Source organism: Gymnoscopelus microlampas (assembly GCF_963454915.1).
Source record: "Gymnoscopelus microlampas genome assembly, chromosome: 3".
NCBI lineage: Eukaryota > Metazoa > Chordata > Actinopteri > Myctophiformes > Myctophidae > Gymnoscopelus > Gymnoscopelus microlampas.
The window spans coordinates 54520639-54547110 of NC_139940.1; the positions used below are offsets into that span (position 1 = coordinate 54520639).

The 26472-nt window shown below is 41.4% G+C and overlaps 1 protein-coding gene across 1 annotated transcript; it reads right to left on the reverse strand.

Annotated features, from left to right (window-relative positions):
- Window positions 1–573: 573 nt before the first annotated feature.
- osgin2 (oxidative stress induced growth inhibitor family member 2) lies at window positions 574–8863 on the reverse strand (the record flags this gene model as incomplete). The annotated part of the gene is made up of 5 exons (XM_084053191.1): window positions 8776–8863; window positions 7695–7831; window positions 4898–5089; window positions 2382–2473; window positions 574–1792 (listed from the first exon to the last, which is right to left on the reverse strand). Exons 1-5 carry the CDS (start codon window positions 8840–8842, stop codon window positions 574–576), a joined length of 1707 nt encoding a protein of 568 aa, XP_083909317.1. The 5' UTR covers window positions 8843–8863.
- Window positions 8864–26472: the final 17609 nt, after the last annotated feature.

The window sequence follows — 26472 nt, forward strand, 5'->3', positions numbered from 1 at the left end:
GTAGGGCTTTAATGTAGCATAATGACTTGTGGAGAAGGGTTTTAATGTAGCGTAATGAATTGTGGAGTAGGGTTTTAATGAATTGTGGAGAAGGGTTTTAATGTAGCGTAATGTATTGTGGAGTAGGGTTTTAATGAATTGCGGAGAAGGGTTTTAACGTAGCGTAATGAACTGTGGAGTAGGGCTTCACTACATGTTGAACGATAAAAAGAGACCCTGAATAAAATAAGATATGTCACACAGATGTGATGAGCAAACACTGAGCAAACACTGGGCAAACGCTGCTGCTTGGACTTCTGGGCACTTAAAAAAAAGGAGTCACGCAAGACTCAGGTGAAAACTAGTTAGTTAGCTTGAAACCAATGTGCTCACATCCATTCACATTATCTGCTCAGTAGGTCTCAGGAAAATGGTAAGAAAGCCTCTGTTTAGATTAGAAAACACCACATCTAAACGCTGAAAAGAAAGCTTTAAAAGAGAAAAAGAAAACGGTTCCCCCTTTGGTAACCACTCTTGAGATAGCAGGTGCAGCCAGCATGATACTGGAGTTGACTTGTTGCCTTCCTCTTGTCATTAAATAAATTCATTGCCTCCATTGGTGATGACCTTTCCCTTCTTCTTGACCCTCTTGAGCAGACAAGAAGCAATGCCCAGCGCTCCACCCTTCAGAAAACGGACAAAGTTGTCACCAACCAGGGGGCCCATTGCAAACAGACCGGGCTCCTTGGTGCACTCGTAGGTGTACGGGTGGATGTCAATAGGGTTCTGCTTGCAGGAGATGGGCTTGGTGGGATCCAGGCCCAGGTATTGACCCTGTCCCTTCAGGAAGAACAGGTTGGGATAGGTCCCGATGAGAACCAGGGCCATGGAGATCTTGAAGGCCTTGAGGGAGTTGTTCCCCTGCAGGACGCACCTCCTGTCCGGCTGGAAGGACAGCACACAGTGCTCGGGGAAGCTAGTGTACTCGGGGAACGGGCCGGTACCAGCGCCACCACTGGTGGACATGTTAGTCGTGGCGTTCGGCGGCTTGGAGCACATCTTGGCACAGACCGAGGAGGCGATGCCGAGCGCCTGTGGTCCGCTATTGGCGACGGAGGAGGCACTCGTCGCGGCGTCGGTCTGCGAGCGCATCATGTGGTAGACCTTGTGGTACTCGGGGTAGAGGGTCTTGGGCAGCTGTTTGAAGATGAGGTCGGGGTCGTCGACGCTCTTGCGAAAGGCGTGCAGCACGGGCACGCGGGCGCCGCAGGCGCACAGGACAGCGTCCGCGGCGCTCAGCCCGGCGCCCACGATCAGAACCGGGTCAGAGTTCGCATCCAGTTTCTTCTGGCTCACGGCCAATCCCAGGTCGGAGATGCTGTGGAACACGAACGGCAGGTCCTCCCCCTCCAGGCCGAGCCGGGCGGGAACGTCGGACGCCCCCGTGGCCAGGACCACGTTCTCGGAGAACAGGCAGAAGGGCACGTGGGTGTCATTCTGCACCCGCTGGTACCCTCGCACCTCCCACAGAGTACCTCCCCCTCCCCCTCCTCCGTCTACACGCTCGACTCCCTCGAACATGACGCCTTCCCCGGCCACCTCTCCCACGTCGCCCCCGCCCTCGCCGCCGTGACCGTTCTCCAGCCGCCGCTGCTGCTCTTCCTCCTCGCCCTCGCCCCTCCCCCGGTGGAGTTTCTGGACAGAGGTGACGTAGGCGTCGTCCACAAAGTTCTTCTTCAGGCCCATCAGCTTGACGTAGTTCTGGTAGTAGGACGAGATCTCCTCAGGTGTGGCTCTGTCGTTGGTCACACCCCTAGAGAGACCAGCCAGAGAGGTAAGAAGATACTGTAAAGCATACATGGGTAACTGGCGGCCCGGGGGCCACATGCGGCCCCCACCTTCACTGCGACACATTTTGAGCTTGTAGATCTGCTATTCTTGCTACTTTTGTTTGACATAGAATGGCCTGCCCAGTATGTCAATGTCAGTATATCGATGTGGCCCTCTGAAGTGAGTGTGGAAATATAGTGGCCCTCTCCATCATCAAAGTTGCCCACCCCTGCTGTAAAGTGTTGCTGCTAGGCAGAGACCACTTATCTCCATATAACTTTTTATGTAGTTTTATAGTTTTTTTAAATTTGTATTTCCTACTTTGTCATACTACAGTGTCACACACAAGTAGCAAACATAGCAGATCTGCAAGCTCAAACCATACACCATACTCTGGCGTGATCCTTCTAAGTTCAAAGGAATATTGTGTGGCCATTATGACTCTGACCCTTGCACTCCGTCCTTACTATTGGTTCCACGTAATATTGGTGAGAAACTGAAGCTTAGTCAGTGATTCAACTTGTCTATAGTCGCTTTGGGAACGTCAGAGAAAAGCCTCAAATGTACAGTACCTGCGCTTTCCGTTGGTTAGGTCTCGGTAGTTAACGCCAGGAAGTTCCATCCAGATACCAAGGCTAATAGTCAACATGGAACCCTCCATCGCCTAAGGACAAGACAGGATGAGATAAGACCACGTTTCCTTCATCCTTGGGGTGAAAAATGTGGTAATTTCAAGTAGCCAATAGGCTCTATGCACAGCAGCCATATTGGGAATGAATTGGGCCCCTTCCTTACTTCCTTCACAGGTGTTACCAATGATACTAATGAAGGCTCTGTTCCATTCTGGTCAGGGTGCTGATATCATGCATGTTGGCTCACTAGAAACGCTCCATTTTGGTTCCCAAATGGCCCCTTATGTAACTCTGAGAGTGTACAAATGGAACCAAATGGACCCGTAAGGGTCCATTTGGTTCCATTTGTACACTCTCAGAGTTATGGGGGTCCTTGAAAATAAGACAACCACTGTGCTACACTAAATGGAACGGAGCCTTAATTAGTATTATTGGTAACACCTGTGAAGGAAGTAAGGAAGGGGCCCAATTCATTCCCAATATGGCTGCTGTGCATGGAGCCTATTACATGTCTTGTCAATGTCGGTCCAGGATTGAGAATCGCCGAATATGGCGGTGCTTTTTGAATGTCTGTCACAGCATGTGGGGGTTAAGCCCGATTTATACTCTGTTGCACGTCGAAAATAGCTCACAATGCGTCGCAGCGTGACACGTTGTGATTTACCAGCGGGGTGGTAAATCAGACTTCACCCACAGCTGTCCGTTGCCAATATGTTTATTATCAGTGGATGAAAGTAACTAAGTACATTTACTTAATTGCTGTACAATATTGAGGTATTTGTACTTTACTTGAGCTTTTCCAATACTTTAACTTCTACTCCACTACATCTCAGAGGCAAATATTGTACTTTTACTCCACTACAATGATTTGAAAACTTTAGTTACTAGGTACTTTTCAGATAAATGATGATATTGTGAAACATACATTAAACACTTCAGCCGTATTTTATACCTTGGCTATTTGAAAATAGCCGATCTACAAGCTCACAACGCGTCGTATCGCAATGCGTTGTGAGCTTGTAGATCTGCTATTATCAAACATTTTAATACTTTAATTAGGGGTGTGCCGATATATCGTCCCGCGATATATCGCGATACGTTTTCGCGACGATATGTATCGTTTTGGAAAAAAAAATATTGTTTTTGAAAAAAAAAAAAAAAAAAAAAAATGTTTTTTTTTTTTTTTTACAATCATAATAATCAGGCATGCAAACGGCCCCGAAGTGAAAAGAGTGACAACATGTTTTTTTTTTCGGGTCAGGTGTCATACTATTTGGATTCAAAACGGCTATTGTAGCTGAAAAGCTACAAGTTTGCATGTCTGAATAATGCAAAAACAGAATTATTTGTTTGCATTTTCTTTTTTTCTCCTCCATATATTTTCATAATAAAAAAAGTGCGTATCGTATCGTATCGAAATCGTATCGAAGTTGTGAGCCAAATATCGTATCGTATCGTTTCGTGAAATTAGTGTATCGGCACACCCCTAACTTTAATCTTTATGCCAATACTGTTGTACTTTTACTCAAGTACATTTTTAACTCTGAACTTTTACTTGTAACAGAGTATTTCTATATTGCAGTATTGATACTTTTACTTAAAGGTAGGGTAAGTGATTTACTTTGGTTAGAATAAGTGTTAAATAGCTCAATATTCTGATTGTACTCACTATACAGTGTTTGTTCAGTAAAAGGAGTCTCCCATGTCTCTCCAGCTCTTTATTAAACAGAAAATGCATTTTCAGTGCTCTCTCCTGATTGGCTTAAATGTTGTCACCTACCTGAAAATGTATTTATATCCTGTTTACTAAAGAGCTGGAGAGACCCCTGTGACTGAATATACGCTCTGTAGCAATGATTACTAGCAGAATATAGTACTTTAACCTTTTTAACTCTCTCAGTGCCAAAAAAATGTGTTCTCTAAACTGCCAGCAATATTTATTTATTTTTAAGTAAAAAAAAAAAAGTGCTTAGGAAGCGAGATACAGCCTTTTTCAGTTATAAGTTAAACAAAGAGTGGATGGAGCTGCAAATCTTCAGATAATGATATCTTGGGTTCTGAACATTTTTTCCAAAAAAAATAAAAAAAAATAATAATATATATATATATTTATTTTTTAAACCCGGGATTTTTCGTTCTGGCACTGAGGGCATTCAGAAAAAACTCGGGATAACTCGGGGCTTGGCACTGAGAGAGTTAACAAAACAAAATAAATTACCAAAAAATATCACTTACCCTATTTTAAGTTTTTTTTTCCACCATTGTTTATCCTACTATAATTCTACAAAGCTCTGTAGTGGTGAGGTGGTGAGGCCAAAATGTATTCTACCCGGTTCTCCTCAGTGGCTTGAGCAATTGATCTGCATTTGCACACAGCCACTGACCATTAGCATGTGCACGGAACAGCGAAGCCCGTTTTATAGTTATCATATATTTCTAAGAATGAGTTCACTTACATGCCAGGCCCCTCCAGGTGTAGCCCTACCCAGCACCAGATGAGGCATGTGCTGCTGCTTGTCCCGCCGCCACTGTAGCACCGGGGGAAACTCGTAGCCAAAGTCGGCGTTGGGATGCAGCAGGGTGTCAAACAGCACCGCCACAGGGTTCCCCGACCGCCCCTCCAACCCCTCGCTCAGGTACTCCAGGTCCTGCACAGAGAACCGTACCGTCATGGCCGAGTCGTGGCCGAGGCCCGTCACTATAGGCTCCATGGACAGCAGTCATATCGGAAAGAAATTGGGCCTCTTCCTCCCTCCTTCACAGGTGTTATCAATGATTCTAATGAAGGCTCTGTTCCGTTTAGTGTAGCACAGTGGTTCTCAAACCTTTTAATTTCAAGGACTCCTATAATGGAACCAAATGGACCCTTTTCCATTTGTACACTCTCAGAGTTACACACCCGCAAGAGTCCATTTGGAACTCCCTCAAGGAACCATGAAGGTCCATGGACCACACTTTGAGACCCACTGGTGTAGCAGAGTGTTTCCAGTGAGACAAAATGCACACTATCAGCACCCTGACTCTGTCTGACCAGAATGGAACAGAGCCTTCATTAGTATCATGGGTAACACTTGAGGGAAGTAAGAAGTGGCCCAATTTCTTTCCAATATGGCTGCTGTGCATAGAGCCTATTATGTTAGATTAATCGTCATAATCGTTTCCATGTTGAAAAATGTTCACCAATTTTCAATTATAAAAAAGCATAAATAGCAAATCTACAAGCTTACAATGCGTCGCAAAGCTAAAATTGTTAATCGCAATTATTTGAGTGACAATTAATCGTCGACTTAAACTTGTAATCGTGCCCTATGAGTCATTTGCACATACCTGGGATTTGTCTGGGATTTTTGTTGTTCTAGTTACCCCTCCTAACTATTAGGAGCTGTGATTTAAGCCGTCACACGTGACAGTGTAAATCAGTGGTTTTCAATATCTTTTTTTTTTTTTCATATCAAGGTCCATCATTTATTCGGGCATTTGAGCCACGGACCACCGTTTGATGAGATTTAGCCTCTCAGACCCAAAACATAGAATATTTTGTTGTCGTTGGATACGATTTTGTCCACAATTCCATGCTGTATTGATGTTGGTACCATTAGGAGAGATAACAGCCAAACGTTGATAAAAATAACAATTATTCTACATTCTGTAATTGTGTAGACTTCTTGTAAATTAAGTGATGTTTAACAATAATTTAACTCTTGAGAGCGTAAAATGAAACCGTACGGACCCTTAAAGGAGAATTTTGGACTAAAGTTTTATTACCTTTTCTATGATGTTATGATATCTTAGGATGAATGGTACAGTAGAAAAATGACATAACTCCACCCCTGGTCCGCTACAGCTTAAAAGGTGCGCGGATAGGCCTTAGGTTAGATCACATAATTTAATAGCTTTTTTTTTTTTTTGTGAGATCTGATGTTCATAGTGACAGAACACTATGCAACCAAAAAAAAAAAAAAAAACCTAAGTCTCGCTAGATGAGACTGAAATCTCGAGATTTCAGTCTGTTTTTTTTTATTTTGGGACAGTGTTCTGTCACTATGAACGTCAGATCTCTCACAAAATAACAAAAAAAAAAGCTATTAAAATATGTGATCTAACCTAAGGCCTACCCGCGCACCTTTTACGCTCTGGCGGACCAGGGGTGGAGTTATGAAAATGTTCTAACGTACCATTCATCCTACGATATCATAACATCATAGAAAAGGTAATAAAACTTTAGTCCAAAATTCTCCTTTAAGGGTCCGTACGGTCCGTGATAGCCTTGAAGTAAAGCAGGGATCTTCACCGTTTTTCATGCCAAAGACCCCTTAGCTGAGAGAGAGATGAAGCAGGGACCCCCACTACTCATATACTGTATCAAATAGTGTTGCAGATTACACTTTTCCACTATTCCATCTATTTCATAGATAGCTTCATAGTCGTGTTTGATGGCACTATCATCAGCATTGCGTAAATTAATGTTTTTTTTGTTTGCTTGTTCACACGTTATCTTTTCTTTTCATATTTTGGATTCACGTTGATGTGTATTTTCAGACATTTAACCACTTCTTAAACCCTCAATATTTGACCTGCGGCTCTGTACTTGGTCTGCTCTTTTCCCCTCTACACCAAACCTCTTAACTCTCTCAGTGCCAATGAAATAAAAAAAATATGTTCATACTGTGCCAGCAATTTGTTTTGTTTTTTCAAAGTAAAAAAAAAAGTGCTTAGGAAGCGAGATACAGCCTTTTTCAGTTATAAGTTAATCAAGGAGTGGATGGAGCTGCAAATCTTCAGATAATGATATCTTGGGTTCTGAACATTTTTTCCCAAAAAAAGAAAATAATAATAATTTTTAATTAAAAAAAAACGTGGGATTTTTCGTTCTTGGCACTGAGGGCAGTCAGAAAAAAATCGGGATATTAATATCTCGATGTGTGGCACTGACAGAGTTAAAATAGCCCATCTACAAGCATGGCAGCGCGACACGTTATGAGCATGTAGGTCTGCTATTTTCGGTGACTGTTCCCCCTAGAATAGGGATGCTATAGAGCTAAGTTGTTAAAAAAAAAGGTTCCTATCATTTTGGCCATTTGAAAATAGCCGCTCTACAAGCTCACAATGCGTCTCGATGCGACGCATTGTGAGCTTGTAGATTTTCAAAAGATTTGTATTAATTTGAAAACTTTTTTTGGGGGGGAAATGGGACATTCTGCATAATGAGTATATGACTTTGCAACTGTGCATAGGGCCTATTTTGATGATTACCTGCTCAGTGACGGGTAGGTGCTTGGTCTCCTGCAGCTTGCGGTAGAGTATTGGGTTGGGGTGAACAGCGGCTGTGTCCAGGTAGGGCTTGTATCCACTCAGCAGGTAGGACAGACAGATACCTGAGGGCCCGTTGCCTAGAAAGACACACAGGTCCGTGGAGGACACATGAATACGTAATCGCCAAATCGCAATTATTTGCATAATCATCAAAATCCATGTTGGAAAATGTTTATGTATTTTTAAACATAAAAAAGTGGAAATAGCAGATCTACAAGCTCACAACGTGTAGATAAAAAAAAAATCATTGAATATAAAATGAATAAATATGGCCTGTTTTGGCCATAGTACATTTGATTATTGTATAGGTCGTTGTCAGTCATTTCTTTGAATATGTAAGTTATTTGTCACATCTGCCCTGTGCAACTTTTGTTTGTTTAAAAGCCAAGCAGGCAGGCTCTATTAGCTCAGTGGTTTGCCATGCGACATGCGAATGATGTGCGTGTGCACGTGTGTGTGTGTGTGTGTGTGTGTGTGTGTGTCAGACCTCAAACCACAAGGAGGAGAGTTTAGGATGTGTGTTAGTGTTTACCATGACATCCATGCAACACAGTATGGCTCTATGCACAGCAGCCATTTTGGAGATACATTGGGCCTCTTCTTACTTCCCTCACAGATGTTACTAATGATACTAATGAAGGCTCTGTTCCATTCTGGTCAAGCAGAGTCAGGGTGCTGATATCGTGCATGTTGGCTCACTGGAAACACTCTGCTACACCAGTGGGTCTCAAAGTGTGGTCCAGGGACCCTCATGGTTCCTTGAGGGGGTTTCAAATGGCACCTTAAAAGGTGTGTAACTCTGAGAGTGTATAAATGGATTACGGGTCCATTTGGTTCCATTTGTACACTCTCAGAATGATGGGGGGCCTTGAAATTAAAAGGTTTGAGAACCACACATGAAATGGAACAAAGCCTTCATTAGTAGCATTGGTAAAACCTGTGAAGGAAGTAAGGAAGAGTCCCAATTTCTTTCCAATATGGCTGCGCATAGAGCCTGACCTAATAAAGGTCGTTGTCTCACCTATGATGACCACGGGCAGGGTGGGGGGCTGCTCTCTTGGCAGAGGGGTCTCTTCCAGTAGGGGCATGGCTATAGCCAGGGCCAGAGCCGGCACTGAGGAGGAAGAAGAGGACGACACAGAGACAGTGGTGTAAAGTAACTAAGTACATGTACTCAAGTACTGTACTTCCAATTTCCAATACTTTGACTTCTACTCCACTACATCTCGGAGGCAAATGTTGTACTTTTACTCCACTGCAATTATTTGAAAGCTTTAGTTTCTAGTTACTTTGTAGATTTTGGTTATTATTACACAACATACAGTAACCAGTTCAGCCTTATACATTTCGGCCATTTGAAAATAGCAGATCTACAAGCTCACAATGCTGCGACGCATTGTGAGCTTGTCGATCGGCTATTTTCAAACGATTTGCATACTTTTAAAAACTTGAAATGGGACATTTTGCATAATGAGTACTTTTACTTTTGGTACTTTACGTACATTTCGATGCCAATACTTTTATACTTTCACTCAAGTACATTTTGAATTCCAGACCTTTACTTGTAACACAGTATTTCTACATTGCAGTATTGATACTTTTACTTAGGTAAAACAGTTGAGGTCTTTTTCCACCACTGCAGAGAGATGAAGATATCACAGTACCGTTCCACACATTGTTGGTTTCCCTACCGTCCGTCTCTCCTACGCTTCCCAAAGCTCTCCCAGCTTTCCTGCCGTCTGTCTCTCCCAGCTTTCCTGCCGTCCGTCTCTCCTACACTTGGCTGTCCCACTAGCCGTCTCTCCTACAGTGCCTCCATCTCAGCTTTCCTACTGTATTGTCTCTACATGAAGTTCTAAAGCATACATGGGCAACTGGCGGCACATGCGGCCCGCACCTTCACTTAATGCGGCCCGCACCTTCACTTAATGCGGCCCGCAGGTTAAGATCGGATGATATATTATTGATTTCAGCTGTTCCAATTCCAAACATGCAAACATGACCCGCTTCAATTACTTCAGTCTATATTAGTATCTTAATGACTAGTATTACAATTCTATTGTCTTTTTTATGTCCAATGTATTTGTATTTAAGTTCAAAAAGTTGAACTCAAGTATAACTAAATGCATTTGAAATTAAATAAAAATTTTCTTTTCAGGATTCCGATACAAAAATAGCAAAAGAAAATCTGGATTCCAAGTAGATTGGCTATTTTTGCTACTTTTGTGTGACACAGAATGGTGGAAAAAAAGTAAAAATACGGAGAGACAGTATATGCAATGTGGCCCTCTGGAGTGAGCGTGGAAATACAGTGGCCCTCTCCATCATCAAAGTTGCCCACCGCTGTTCTAAAGGGAGGTTTAACCGAGGCAGCAGCGTTGTTGGGTTTGTGTCTACAGTTGTGGGTCATGTCGGACGGACACAGACAGGCTCAAACTGGCCGTGCTGTCTTTGTCGCCACCGCTCTCTCATGTTGTTGTTGTTTTATGCCAGCGTAGAGACACTGTGTCCCTCCCATCAGCTGACCCACAGACACACACACACACACACACACACACACACACACACACACACACACACACACACACACACACACACACACACACACACACTACAGACTACACACAGACACACGCATACACCTCTATTCATCCTGTTATTGTGCCCCGCTAACATACACATACACCCCTCCTCCTCTGTCTGGGGCTTCAATTCACGTGCAAATGCCCCCCCCCCCCCCGCCACCACACACACCGCGACTCCGCAACACGCATGACTGTCCCCCCGTCCGATGTTTTGGGCCGGCCCGCGGGCTATCCTGTGTTCCCCCCTCTCTCTCTCTAGTGTTGTCGCTTCCCAAAACAAAAGGTTGAGGTTCTGATCAGATTCATGCCGGCCCCCGGGGCCTCGCTCTGTTGTGAAACGGTTGCCATTGAGTGTGTGTGTGTGTGTGGGGGGGGGGCGTGTGTGTGCGTGTTTATGCGGCGGTGCCATTGTACGCCCGGCCGGCAAATCCCCCCTGATCACTCCCCTGAGTAGGGCCCTAATCCCCACCGTCGCTGTTTATGTCACTGGCCGCCCTCTTTTCACCCTGCCGCGAGCGAGCGCGGGAATGTGGCACCAGGCATGCAGACAGACCCCCGACACCAGCCAAACAACAACCACCCCCTCCCCGCCATACATGCAGACAGACACGCACCGATTCCCGCCCAAAAAAACGTGCTTCCCGCTTCCTGTGTCGAAACCTAAAACGATGCCCCTGTCTGTCTCCGTTTATGCTGAGCCCTCCGTTTTTCTCTCATGCTAACTGTTGGTCCAAACCAGGCGTTTGATGCTGACACTTTGAATTGTTTGTGTACGATAATGTCCTGTACAAATCAACGTAAAAATAAATGGCCGGTCAAATCGCCATCGTAAGGGTTCTGTACAGTGGTGGAAAAACTACTCAAATGTTTTACTTAAGTAAAAGTATCAATACTGCAATGTAGAAGTAGTACAAGTAAAAGTCGAGAATTCAAAATTCAAAATATTTGCCTTCCAGGAGGCACTTTTGGTACTTTAAGTGCATTTTAATACCAATACTTTTGTACTTTTACTCAAGTAAATTTAGAATTCCAGACTTTTACTTGTAACAGAGTACTTCTGCATTGCAGCATTGATACTTTTACTTAAAGGTAAGTGATTTACTTTGGTTAAAATAAGTGTTTAATAGCGCTATATTCTGTTGGTACTTATTGCTATAGAGTGTTTGTTCAGTAAAAGGAGTCTCCCATGTCTCTCCAGCTCTTTATTAAACAGAAAATGCATTTTCAGTGCTCTCTCCTGATTGTCTTAAATGTTGTCACCTACCTGAAAAAGTGGCATTCTGTAATTCTGTTTACTAAAGAGCTGGAGAGACCCCTGTGACTGAATAAACGCTCTGTAGTAGCCCTGAAACATGACTGTCATACCATGACAGTCATGGTGCCATGTCCCCCCGGTTTATAGCGGTGTTCGTTTTTTTTTACATTGCCAACTCTCACATGTACATAAACGTTCAGATTTCAAATATAAAGTGCTTACCCCCGAGCCATGGATGTTACCTCGCGATCCGGACCGCGATAAGTACCCGTATTGTTAAATAAAAAGCATTTTAATCCCATCGCCGGCCATTTTCTTTTTTTTTGTGTAATGTATCAGAGTGCAATACACCTCCCAACCATTAGTGTCGCATGGTTGAAAGTATCGGAGACAATTTGGAAAAAATGGCCGGCGATCGGATTTAAAAAAAAAAACAAATCACTCATCCTACCTTTAAGTAAAACATTTGAGTCATTTTTCCACCTCTGGTGATAGCGCCAGTATCTCTTTATCATTTCACCTTCCCTTCTCTATATAGTAATATAGTGATATTGTTTTGTTAAAATAGTTTTAACAAAATAATATCACTTACACCCCATTTTAATTTAACTCGGAGAGTGTACAAAGGGAACCAAATGGACCTGGAAGGGTCCACTTGGTTCAATATGCGCTATGCACAGCATATTGAGCCATATTGTGAAGACATTCACAGGTGTTACCAATGATACTAATGAAGGCTCTGTTCCATTCTGGGTTAGGGTTAGGTGCTGATCCTTAAGGGGTCCTTAAGGGGTTTCCAAATGGCCCCTTACGGGTGTGTAACTCTGAGAGTGTACAAATGGAACCAAATGGACCCGTAAGGGTCCATTTGGTTCCATTTGTACACTCTCAGAGTTATGGGGTCGTGGAAATTGAAAAATCTGAGAACCACTGTGCTACACTAATGGAACAGAGCCTTCATTAGTATCATTGGTAGCACCTGTGAAGGAAGTGAAAATATGGCTGCTGTGCATAGAGCCTATTTGTACACTCTCTGAGTTGAATGAACTCTGAGGACGTGTTGTGGGCATTCAGGCATTGTTTACCCTGCGTTTATGTGGAAGCTCTGCCTCCAGTAAGGATGGTGATGCTGTCCAGTGGTGGAAAAAGTACTCAAATGTTTTACTTAAGTAAAAGTATCAATACCGCAATGTAGGAGTGCTCTGTTACAAGTAAAAGTCCGGAATTCAAAATTGACTTTTTTTAAAAGTACAAAAGTATTGGAATCAAAATGTACTTAAAGTACCAAAAGTAAAAGTACTAAAAAAATGATACATTCTATTTTATTAAATAACATGGCCTAATTGAGGGATACTACATGGGAACATGCTGATCCCAAGCACAGATGGCCAGGTCTTTTCCATATTGTTATCCTATTTGTATTTGTGTTGCACAACTACTTATTGTAGTATACTTATTCCTTACCTGTATTTATGTTTCATCCTTACAGCGGTGCTGCTATGACAACTAAATTCCCCTTTATCAATAAAGATCTATCTATCTCAGTGTTTTTTAACTAGTGGCAAGGTATTGCATATGGGTGGTCCATGCATTTACATGTATTGTTTTTCATTATTATTATTATTATTATTATAATTATTGTTTTATTTATTTTTGTATCTTACACCACAACTGTTGGTATTTTAGTGATATGAGGACAGTGGAATTAAATACATTATCATCATCACTATCAGTGGCCATTTGAGGAGGCTTGTGCTTCAATATAGGCTCTATGCACAGCAGCCATATTTGGAATGAATTGGCCCCTTCCTTACTTCCTTCACAGGTGTCACCAATAATACTAATTAAGGCTCTGTTCAATTTAGTGTGGTATAGTGGTTGTCTTATTTTCAAGGACGCCCATAACTCTGGAATGGAACCAAATGGACCCATACGGGTCCATTTGGTTCCATTTGTACACTCTCAGAGTTACACACCCACCATAAGGGGCCATTTGGAAACCAAAATGGAGTGTTTCTAGTGAGCCAACATGCACAATATCAACACCCTGACCAGAATGGAACAGAGCCCTCATTAGTATCATTGGTAACAACACCTGTGAAGGAAGTAAGAAGAAGCCCAATTTCTTTCCAATATGGCTGCTGTGCATAGAGCATATTCCAAAACTTGGAACTTCAAGCTTTACCACTACTTTGAGATCCACACACTCTGTCACTGTGAAGTTCTGGATAAGTTGTCAGTCAGAATTCCCGGAGCGCACAGTAATACCAATGTGTTTTTCTTTTACCTTTTGCAACTACGCATCTTTGTGAGACGTTTTTTTTCCACATACCAGTGTTGATTTCGTCGACTAAGACTATGACGATACATTTTCGTCGACTACCTTTTTTCACTGACTAAAACTAAATAAAAACTAAGCTACGATGACTAAAACTAAGACTAGATAAATTGACAATTTCGTCAACAAATAAAAACTAGACTAAAATGTTAGGGAGGGACGAGTGGAGAAGAGATCCAGTAGAACTAAATGGTTGCGCTCGGGTGTTGTGTTCTGAAAATAGCCAATCTACAAGCTCACAACGTGTCGCAGCGTTGAGCTTGTAGATCGGCTATTTTCAGCCGATATCTATCTATCTATCTATCTGCTTTTTTTGAAACATTTTGGGAAAATCTTGAAAGTGTTTGAAAATGTTTGAATATTTCTTACGCCATTTTTTTTACACAAATCTTCTGTTCTGGGGGGGGGGGGTCACTGGCACATAACATTTTCAAATGGGGGGGGTCGTCCGCGACCCCCCAAATGTAATTTTGGGGGGTCCTTGGCACGAAAGAACTACATGATTTAGAAGGCATTTGTAGAATCGGCCTTAGGTCTTAATGGGTTACATTATCCATTAAGGTTGTCAGGTATCTAACATAACGGCATATAGGCCTATGTATTTATTTTCTTTAAGCTGATTCACATGCAGATTTTGCAGAACTGTAGGCCAATTATCATATTATGCAATCATTTTCTACTCAAACTTCAAACCACTCTGCCAAGACTGTACAAATAGAACCAAATGGACCCTTACGGGTCCATTTGGTTCCATTTGTACACTCTCAGAGTTACACACCTGTAAGTGTAGACCCACTGGTGTTTCCAGTGAGCCAACATGCACAATATTAGCACCCTGACTCTGTTTGACAAGAATGGAACAGAGCCTTCATTAGTATCATTGGTAACACCTGTGAATGTCTTCATAATATGGCTGCTGTGAATAGAGCCAATAGACGGATTTCCGCGCGACGTCATCACAGAGCAGAATGCGCAATCTGCGCATGCCCGGGTGAAAGGCGCGTTCGAAAATACAGCCCTGAGCGGCAGTGAGCGCACTGGCCAATACAAACTAATAGGCGAGTGTGCTCCGGTGCGTAATTTCCAAACGCACCCATAGGCTTCCCCCTCCTCTGCGCGGTCATATTCCTCTCATGTTTACTAACAGGAAACCCGTCTATAGAGCGTCGCAGTTCCGCCACTTCCTGGTGCCGGAAGTAAATACTCGATGCATTTTTCCCATTGACTTTTCCAAAAATATTTATATCAATATATCAAAATGTAAGCCTAGAATCAAGCCATCCAGGATCCTGGTGAATCATGACCATAAAACCTTTTTCTCTGTGATTTTTATTTTATTTTATATTTAATGATATGATATACTATATTTAATAAATACCCTTTGTTTTGCCGTTTTCAAAAAAGTTTTTTCACAGAATCAAACGTTTTATGGTCATGATTCACCAGGATCCTGGATAGCTTGATTCTAGGCTTAAATTAATTTATATAAATATCTTTGTAAAAGTCAATGGGAAAAATGCATTGGGTATTTACTTCCGGCACCAGGAAGTGGGCGGGAACTGCGACGCTCTATAGGGAGACCACCTCCAACCACTGCAAATGTAGGCCTACTAGTAATTGAATAAACATAGCCTACTAATTTCAGTGGTGGAAAAAGTACTCAAATTCTTTACTTAAGTAAAAGTACAAATACTGCAATACATAAATACTCTGTTACAAGTAAAAGTCCAGAATTAAAAGAATTAAAAATGTAGTAAAAGTACAAAAATATTGGCATCAAGATGTAGGCTACTTAAAGTACCAAAAGTAAAAGTACTAAAATGTTTGAAAATAGCAGATCTACAAGCTCACAACGCGTCGCATCGTTGTGAGCTTGTCGATCAGCTATTTTCAAATAGCCTAGGTATAAAACAGGGCTAAAGTGGTTAATGTATGTTTCAAAATATCATAATGTATGTCTGAAAAGTAACTAGTAGGCCTAACTAAAGTTTTCAAATAATTGTAGTGGAGTAAAAGTACAATATTTGCCAGTTGTAGTGGAGTAGAAGTAAAAGTATTGGAAATTAGTACAAATACCTAAAAATGTACTTAGGTACAGTACTTAAGTTAAATGTACTTAGTTAATTTCCACCACTGACTCATTTCATCAAATTAAGTCCGGGATAATTAGTAGCTTTAACAATATTGTCATTGAACATAAAATAATAAAATGATGCAATGGACCCGTCATTATACTGTGTGCGTCCCATCCTCACTGCTGTTACATCGTAATCGGTGACCTACTGAATTCGGAGTCCAGTGGTCCTATTTTGTCCAGATACATGATTTATTGTATAAGGTGAGATGATGAAAATGATCATTTGTTATTAAAAACAGTTTTTAATGGATAATGCCTATTTATTAATAGGCTACCCTGTTTAAATAGGCTAATGATAAATTAAACAGCAAAAAAAACATCAACAACAATTAAACAACATGAAATAATCTGCCAATATAGGCTACCTGTAAACTGGTTAGAGTTGTTATCAATGGAGACAATTAAAGCATTATAAGGTTTTGTTACAGGGGCCTAAACAGCAGTGGTGGAAAAAGTACTCAAATTCTTTATTTAAGCAAAAGTACCAATACTGCAATATAAAAATACTCTGTTGCAAGTAAAAGTCCAAATGTACTTAAAGTACCAAAAGTAAAAGTGCTCAAATATTTGAAAATAGCAGATCTATGAATCACATCTTCCATCATATTCGAGATATTTTGGAGAGAATGAAACAGACTCCAGTCACTTTCAGTTTAAAGCACTGCAGAGGGGAGGTGTTAATTGTGTGTCAGCTGATGCTCGTTAACGCTCGTTAATGCTCGTTAATGTGACATGCGTCAAAGCAGTTATGCTTCTGCACTCTCAAATAGCTATTTTGTCCAGAATAATTGTTGTGGAATAAAAGTACAACATTTGCCTCTGAGATGTAGTGGAGTGGAAGTAAAAGTATTGAAAATTGGAAATAGTCAAGTAAAGTAGGCAGGCCTACAAATACCTCAAAATTGTACTTAAGCGCAGTACTTAAGTAAATGTACTTAAGTTACTTTCCACCACTGCTAAACAGTTACACAGTCATATTAGAAAATGGCTTTACATCGTTAGTTAATTCATGCCATCCTCTTTCCATTGAATTTTCTTCAAACGGATACGAGATAGGTGGGCACTATAGGACATCTGGGCACCTTGATGTAAAATTGGCTATTTTGTCCAAAATAGCCTATATATATATATATATATATAAAACAAAAAAAACTAAGGGACAGGTCGATTTTTAAAGAAGGGTACCCCTGGAGAAAATGTATGTGCCCTTATCTAAAATGACAAAAAAAAAATCAATGACCCTCCCCAAGTGATTAAAAAAAAAAGACTAACCCTCCCCGCCTATTGGAGTTATATACGATATATTGTCCAACGATATAGCCTATGATGGTATTAAAATGTGACGATACTGTATCGTAATATTTTTTAAATTATTTTTCTTTGCTTTATTTTTTTTGCCGGTGAAAGTTATAGGAGTTCTATGGTGTATGATACGAAATGTAAAGCTTATCATAATCACAGTAATTATGAATCACATCTTCCATCATATTCGAGATATTTTGGAGAGAATGAAACAGACTCCAGTCACTTTCAGTTTAAAGCACTGCAGAGGGGAGGTGTTAATTGTGTGTCAGCTGATGCTCGTTAACGCTCGTTAATGCTCGTTAATGTGACATGCGTCAAAGCAGTTATGCTTCTGCACTCTCAAATAGGCCTACAGTACATCTAATCTAAGATTGTTTACATGGTATTATACTGTATCTGGTATTATAGATTTGTTTTAGCTGTTGTAAATAACTAGTCTGCACTTGGTTCGTAAAGTCCAGATGACAAAAATATGAGGTTTGTGGAATTTATAGTTATGCAGTGTTATATTATTTATATTTGTTATATTAGTGCCTACATGTATCTGTCCTCTGAAACAATGGGTTTATAGTTAGTGAGAACTTCACTTCTCCCTTAAGCTTGCATAAATGTATTTATTTCTGTGTACAAAGCACTTTGTAATTTTTTTTAAAAAGTGCTTTATAATTGTTATTTTAAACTAAAGATGATGGCCAATGTTGATGATACATGAGAAAAGAACATTAATAATGTATCATATCGATATCATATGCCCAACATCATGTATGTGTCGTGAAATTAGTGTTATCTTGACACCCCTAACCCTCCCCATCAAATACAACAACATGACATTTAAAACTGATAATATGTCCGATGTTTTGCTTTCCACATTGATTAGAACATTACTGTAGTCAGTCTTGCTAAATGCACAGTGTAGTGTCTGTAGTGGTAGCAGAATGGACAGTGTTCTAAAGTTACATGTGGGAAACCCATTGAATCCCATAATTATTAACTACAGTGACTACACTGTTGCCTACATCATGGGTTTTTAACTGGTGGCCTGTGGAGGTATTGCATGTGGTCCCTGACCATGCATTTAGTAATGTAGGAAAGTGAAGATTTGTATTATATTAATTTTATCGATGGTGGATACTGTTAACTTGCATGACAACTTAAGCATGACTTTAAGGGAGGTTTTATTACATCAAGGTAAATACAGGCTTTTATTTGAGCCTGTATTTAGTTACAGGCTCAAATAAAGCCTGTCTCAGGTTGCATTGATGCGTTAAGACGCATCAATGTTGTCAGTTACTTGGAAGTCGGATGTCAAGAACTTCCACAGAAATGGGAGTTACTTCAAGTTAGTTATTTCAAGGGAAACTGTACCGGTTTACCTGGTTGAGTCATCAATAGTAGGAAATGTGCCCATATCAATCACATGTGCTTGCTTGTACTTTTTGTCTTAACCCCCCCCCCCCCCCCCCACTCCCCCCCTCCCTGATTTTTTCTTCTCTTGTACATAGTTTTCACTCTTCATACCAGTAACCTGTAAGCTTATTGTATGACGTTCTGTATAGTAGTGTGTATAATATATCTGTCTGTCTCTTATATGTCATCATGATTTGTGTGCATGTGGATCTCATTTTAAACAAGCTTAGTGCTTTATGAGTCTTCCAGTTTAGTATACCTTGTATTATGAATATCCAGTTATAAATTGGTCATTGTAACCTACCCGGTGTATGTAATTCTATGAGTAACAAAAACACACTTAAAAGATGATATCTCTGTGTTGGAAATTGGGATAATGCATCTCCTTAATATGCCTAACACCTGTTGAAGTGTTGCTTAATTGTTCAACCACCATCATTAAGACTCTGAATAGATTTGACTGGGTCGTTCACACTTGCTGTGCGTTGATGGCTTGTTAACGACCGTCATTGATTCTAAATTGACAAGGTGTTACTGGATTTGAATCCTTTGTATCATTTGAAATAGAGGGGCCATTGACCACTGTCCTGGTGTACTAAAAAGGTATATAAAAAATTGACTATTTTATCAATTCAAAATTGCATGACCCTCCCTTGGATTCAAAGTAAAATTAGCTGACCCTCCCTTGAACTACAATTAGAAAGGCATGACCCTCCCCTATTTTCCTCCAGGGACCCCCTTCTGTAAATTTCGACTGGTCCCTAAGTACATTTACTTAAGTACTGTATTTAAGTACAATGTTGAGGTATTTGTTCTTTACTTGAGTATTTCCAATTTCCAATACTTTAACTTCTACTCCACTACATCTCAGAGGCAAATATTGTACTTTTACTCCACTAGTTAGTTTTTAGATATACATTATGATATAATGAAACATACACTAACCACTTTAAACCTATTTTAAACCTAGGCTATTTTCAAATAATTTGGTACTATATATATATATATATATATATATATATATATATATATATATATATATATATATATATATATATATATATATATATATATATATATTTTTTTTATTTTTTTTTTTTTTTTTACAGGAAAGATTTAACACTGAGGTGCCCACCTATCCTGTTGTCACCCTTTTTTAAACGGCTATATAACCCACTTCTGTGGTCACGTAATTCGATAGGGCACCGATGTCTGTGTAGCAGAGAGCGTCTCGCGCTGTCTGGGCTCTAAACAAGGGGAGAGCGAGGAGGAAGCAGAAAGCAGCCAGTGTTGCCCATAGAGGTATAGGTGTTGCCCGGTCTGCTTATCATTACCCCCCCCCCCCCCCCCCCCCCCACAGAAAATAGCAGATTCTAGATCTGCTATTTTCAAATAGCTGATGCATAGGTTTAAAGTGCTCATGATGATGTGGGGCCCATAGTCGCTTCTTTTGGGCTGGTTTTCCCCTAGACCTGGTTGCTTGTTTCTCCCTCGGAATCTGGCCAGTGTTGCCAGATTCTGTGAGAGAAACAAGCAAGCAGGTCTAGAAAAAAATAGCCCAAAACCAGCCCAAAAGAAGCGACTATGGGCCCACATGTGCACTTTAACATATACATCAGCTATTTGAAAATAGCCGATCTACAAGCTCACAACGCGTCGCGAAGGAAATTATAATAAGCAGATCTGGCAACCCCTGAATCTGGCAACACTGCGAGCGGCACACATGCGAATAGCGGCTATGTTGTCGTCATCATCCTCCTTGTTATCATCATCATCATCATCATCATCATCATCGCATGGGCTTATAATTGAGGTCAAACACGTTTCTATGCGTCCATCAAAATGAACAGTGAGGATAGATAGCGCAGTGTGCGTTGTAACGGTGTAAGAGAAGACGTTGAGTGTGTGTATGTGTGATGGTGTTACCTGTGATAAGAGTTGAATCGCAGGGTGTCTCTCTCTCTCTCTCTCCTCACCGGGGTACACTGTGCCGCGTCCAGCCCCGCTGCCTGCTGACCGTACAGATACACAGACAGACAGACAGCACGCCGGTGGGAGGACCTCTCTCTCTACTGTACACACACAGCCCAAGGTCTCTCTCTCTCTCTCTCTCTCTCTCTCTCTCTCTCTCTCTCTCTCTCTCTCTCTCTCTCTCTCTCTCTCTCTCTCTCTCTCTGTGTGTGTGTGTGTGTGTGTGTGTGTGTGTGTGTGTGTGTGTGTGTGTGTGTGTGTGTGTGTGTGTGTGTGTGTGTGTGTGTGTCTGTCTGTCTGTCTGTCTGTCTGTCTGTCTGTCTGTCTGTCTGTCTGTCTCTCTCTCTCTCACTAAACGTTATATATATATATATATATATATATATATATATATATATATATATATATATATATATATATATATATATATATATATATATATATATATATATATAATATATATAAGAGGGTGTCAGTAATGTCAGACGAAGGACAGATTTTCCTCCGTTATATATTGGATGGGGGGGGGCGTCACATGGCTCGTCTCGCGCTTACACACCGGTCCTGCATTGAGCATGATGAGCGCATATTGGAGGAGAGAGAGAGAGAGAGGGAGCGAGCATCTTCTTCCTCCTCCTGCTGTGCTCGAAAAAAGTACTCTTTTTTTTACTTAAAAGTATCAATTCTGCAATGCAGAAACACTCAAAAGTCCAGAATTCTAAATGTACATGAGTAAAAGTACATAAGTATTGGTATGAAAATGTACTTAAAGTCAATTGGAAATTGGAAATACTCCAGTAAAGTAAAAAAAAAACTCAAAATTGTACTTAAGTACAGTACTTAGTTACTTTACACCTCTGCTGCTGTGGAGCTGCTCCATAGAGCTGGGGTCTTCAACAGGGGGTCTGCGGGAATACAAGAAGACTCACCCCAACTGAAAAAGGAAAACTCACCCCGGGGGTAGGAACACTCACCCTGGGGGGTGGGTAAACTCACCCCAGGACCTGAGAAAACTCACCCCGGAACACTCACCCCGGGGGTAGGAAAACTCACCCCAGAAAAACTCAATGGTGTAAAGTACAGTGAGTTTTTGTTTTGTGGGTGGGTTTAACCTTTCCCCTCTACACCAAGTCTGTATGTTTAAAAAAGGCACATCTACCGGCTTGTGAGCTTTCCTTTTTCACAGAATGCTTTCATAATGAGACACGTTTAATCCATACTGGATTAAATTCTGTCTTTGAAGGTATAGAATTACCAAATTATGTTGTTCAATGATATTTTTGTGTTTAAAATATTGTCGTCATTGTCCATGTAGACAGGAGGCAAGATTATATTGATTTCAGCAGAAAAGCCCAAAACTTGTAGAAACACTGCTCTAAATATCAGGTTTACACATAAGCTACAAGTTGCTGTTCACCATAACACAACACAAGAGGTCAAATGTAGGAATAGATCAGTTTATTTTGGACATTGGAATGTTCACTTCTCTGGGTTCCTACCTGGCCATACACGCACTGAAATTTGTTTGATGGGGGTCACAGGAGTGAAGGGGAGGAGGGGGGTTGACCACTTAACACTAATATCCCATTCCACTTAATGATTCATTGTTTGATATCTAATAGGTGGATGGGGCAAGGCGCAATGGAGAACCGGTTTGACGGCGAAACCGTTTTTCTAATGGCCACTCATTAACAATTCGGCCGAATGCAAATGAGCCCCATTTGAAAACAAAGGCGACTTAAAGGGTGAGGGGCTGCTAATGTTGTTATGTTGATTTTTTGTTTTTTCCCCCTGGCGGATCTTGCCCCTATACAGGGGCAAGCAGGGTTCACACAGACCGGGCCATGGCTCGTTGGCCCCAATGACTGTACGCCTGTGCTCTGTCCTCTACCCCTCATCCCAACTAATAGTAGTAATAATAATAATAATAATAATCAATGATGATAATCAATAATAATCAATACCAGTAGAGACTAGACTACTGTAGTAATACTGATTAGCCTACTATCTTCACTAATATACTAATAATGATATTAATCAGAGCTTTATCGGCATGAGAAAACATATGTTTACACAGCCACAGCCTATTCTTTTTTTGTATTAGAAAGTACATAGTTACAGAAGTACAGGGGTACATTGTATTACGTAATTCTTTTTTTTTGGGGGGGGGGGCTTTTTTCTCTCTTTATCTCTGTATACATGGAGAAATGATGATAATAATAAAAAAGAAAAGAGGAAAAAACGACAGCAGACTGAGCAACAATAGCAAAGTGATTAGCAGCATCCGTGTGCGTCGTTCTCTGGGTGTATTAGACGTTGCGGTTATTGCTTGGTATGAGGATTTAAACTTACAATGTTAGGAAAACTATTGAAGCACAGTAGAACAGAACAAAATGGGTAAGGATAACCTTTTGGAAAGAAGATGGATAACATTATAATAAAGAAGACAAGGTAAGGGGGGGAGTAGCATCGGCCCACAGAGCAGCCAGAGAGAGAGAGAGATCACAGGATTGGCCCACTTGCTTGTCTCTCATCTGAATACCCGGCCCAGTGGCCCTAACATAGGCTACAACGGCCCAGGGGTCTCACCTATACTACAGATGTACTGTAACTACACCACAGAGCTACATTGTAACAGTGGCGTAACAGAAATACTCTGTTACAAGTAAAAGTCTGCTAATCAAAATTGACTTGAGTACAAGTGGCCTATAAGTATTGGCATCAGTACACACATAACCAAATGCACACAACAAATGGACTCTAAATACATTATAACGTAATATGGCTTTATAAGAGGCAAGATCTGGTAAGTGCAAATCTTTTATTTCTGTGTGTGTGTGTGTGTGTGTGTGTGTGTGTGTTCGTGTGTGTGTGTGTGTGTGTGTGTGTGTGTGTGTGTGTGTGTGTGTGTGTGTGTGTGTGTGTGTGTGTGTGTGTGTGTGTGTGTGTGTGTGTGTGTGTGTGTGTGTCAGTTTAAATGTGTGTTCATGTACTGTAGTACAGAGAGCAATGCAATGGTACATGCACCAGCATTGACGTTAGTAAAGCAAATTTGGGGAGAGCCCATTCACTGGACCTATACTGCAATTCACGGTTCCAGCTACAGTATAAGCTGTGTGCAGCCCTGACTACACTATGCATGAACTTTGTAGACTTCGAAAAGGCTTTCGACTCTGTTCATCACGTTATTCTTGATTGTGATGGACTGGGTAATGAGAAGAACAGTTAAAGAGGGAGAGAATGGAATTCGATGGAAGCTGACATCAAAACTTGACGACCTGGACTTCGCAGACGACATAGCGCTACTCTCCTCTACAAAACAGCATAATCAGAATAAATTAACACAAATGGATGAAGAAGCCAGGCGAGTAGGACTCAGGATCAATACACAAAAGACAAACAATGAGGATTAACGCAAGAAACCAGGAAAGAATTCAGATCAATATACAAGATATTGAAGAGGTAGGCAGTTCACTTACTTGGGAGCCACACTTTGAAAAGAGGGAGGCCGGTAGTGATGTGCGGGTCGGGTTTTTTCATGACCCGCCCCGCCCCGCCCCGCCACGGAACCCAACCCGCCTCAACCCGCCCCGCGAACCCATTTATAAATCTATGGCTCAACCCGCCCCGCGACCCGCGGTAAAAAAAAACAACGGTAAAATCATGAAGGAAAATCTTCAAGTATACACCCCAAGTGTATTCAAACTGTTTTATTGTTATTATTCTTATTCTTATTAGGAATAAAGACAAAACAAGAGCATGTGATTTTTTTTTTTTTTTGCGTGTGAGAGCGGCTGACCCGCTCACCCACAGCCCGCATAATTTCCTCTGAAATCCTGACTCGACCCACCCGCGCCGCGGGTCGACCCGCTCATCACTAGAGGCCGGCATGAAGGACCTGAAGAATAGACTGTCAAGGTGCGTTCATCAGACTTAAAGGGGGGGGGGGTATTTTTTGGGCTCCCCAGTGTCTCTTGTACCCCCCAAATTTTTTTTTTTTAACATTCAGTCATTCATTCTCATTTCAGAGATTTTCAGAATAGGCGTGTCTGAACAGGCCATTTCAGAATGGCAATGCAAGTGACATCACTTGCATTGCCATTGCATTGTTGATGGCCAGACAGAATTGCTCAGTAGCACCCCTCTGCCCAAAAGGACGTTTTGGTATTGCAGCTGAAAAAGCTTGGAATTTTCTCACAGTCAGATTGTGAGAAAAAATATCTGGATGTTTTTAGGCTTACAACCTGTTTAAAACGTATTAGGGGGCAATATTTATATATAATATATATTTTTTAAATTCACGGTGTGGCCCCTTTAAAAGGAGTTGGACCTCCAACAGCATTACATGAAGAACCAAGCTAAGACTATACAAGACGCCTAGTGGTGCCAGTTTTGCTATATGGATGTGAAACATGGAAAACTAGAAAAAGTGCTCCACGGAGCACAGGTCTCCGCCAGGTCAGGTACGTTATTGTGGCCTCCTGGTGGCGCTATAATAGGCCAATGTGAAAAGGGTGCCATTTCTTCTCAGGGCTTTCACGGCAATCGGACACTGCATTCATGATTTGAGGCATTTTGTTCCAAAAATGTGTTATGCTAAATTAGACCTGCTGTTGGCGCTATAACAGGCCAATGTGAAAAGCGTGGCACTTCTTCCTCGGCCTAGTGGGAATGTGCGTGTGAAATTTCACGGAAATGGCAAGCTTATGATTTGAGGCATTTTGTTCAAAACGGACCAATACTGCAAACTTTGGCAGCCAACCTTAGCCAATGAGGATGGAATATGGATAATCGGACAGATCCTTGTTGATCACATGACTATAGAGATACTGTGTACCGATTTGCATGACGTTTGGATAAAATCTGTAGGAGTACTATTAAAAAATGGGTTTCGCACAAATCGGCTTCCTGGTGGCGCTATAACAGGCCCATGTGAAAAAATTGGTGCAACGGTTATGAATTGTCATCCGGGAGTGTGTGCGCACAGTTTCGCAGCGACCGGGCCAACGATGCCGGAGATTAGCTGCTACGGGCGGACCGGACGGACGGACGGACAGGAGACAACATTGATGTGTTCCATAATAGATGCCTACGAAGAATACTCTGTGTACATTGACAAGATCACGTCAGTACTGAAGGCCTGCGTGAAAGAGCTGAGATGAAGTGAGGAAGTGAAGCTAAGAAGAATAAAAAGTCACTGGTACCCAGACTACCCACTGGTAGGTGGCCTTTCTGAATTGTACACAGCCCTCCACTGAGACACAGACTGAGTAGACCAAAAATGATACCATTATAATGAGCATTGGTGAGGACCAATTCTATGAAGACTGGTTGAAAATTGGTGAAGTCGTCCTTTAAGTACCAGTACTCATGTAAATGTACTTTGTTACTGTCCACCGCCACTGCCCTCAACTATAGTTCTCAGTGAACATTATTATCATTTCGTGTTAATCCCACAAAGGCCTTTACAACACTGTCTGTGACCACTTATGTTCTCAAACCCACGGCTTACTCCGCAGGTTAGATTAGATGACACTTTATTGATCCCTGGGGAGAGAATTCAAACATTACAGTATATACAAAACAAGTAAGACGGACTTTCGGTGGACTATGCCCCTGACTTTACACTTTGGCTATTCAAAAATAGCAGATATACAAGCTCATAGCGCGGCACCGAGTGCCGCGCTATGAGCTGGTAGATCTGCTATTTTTGAAAAATC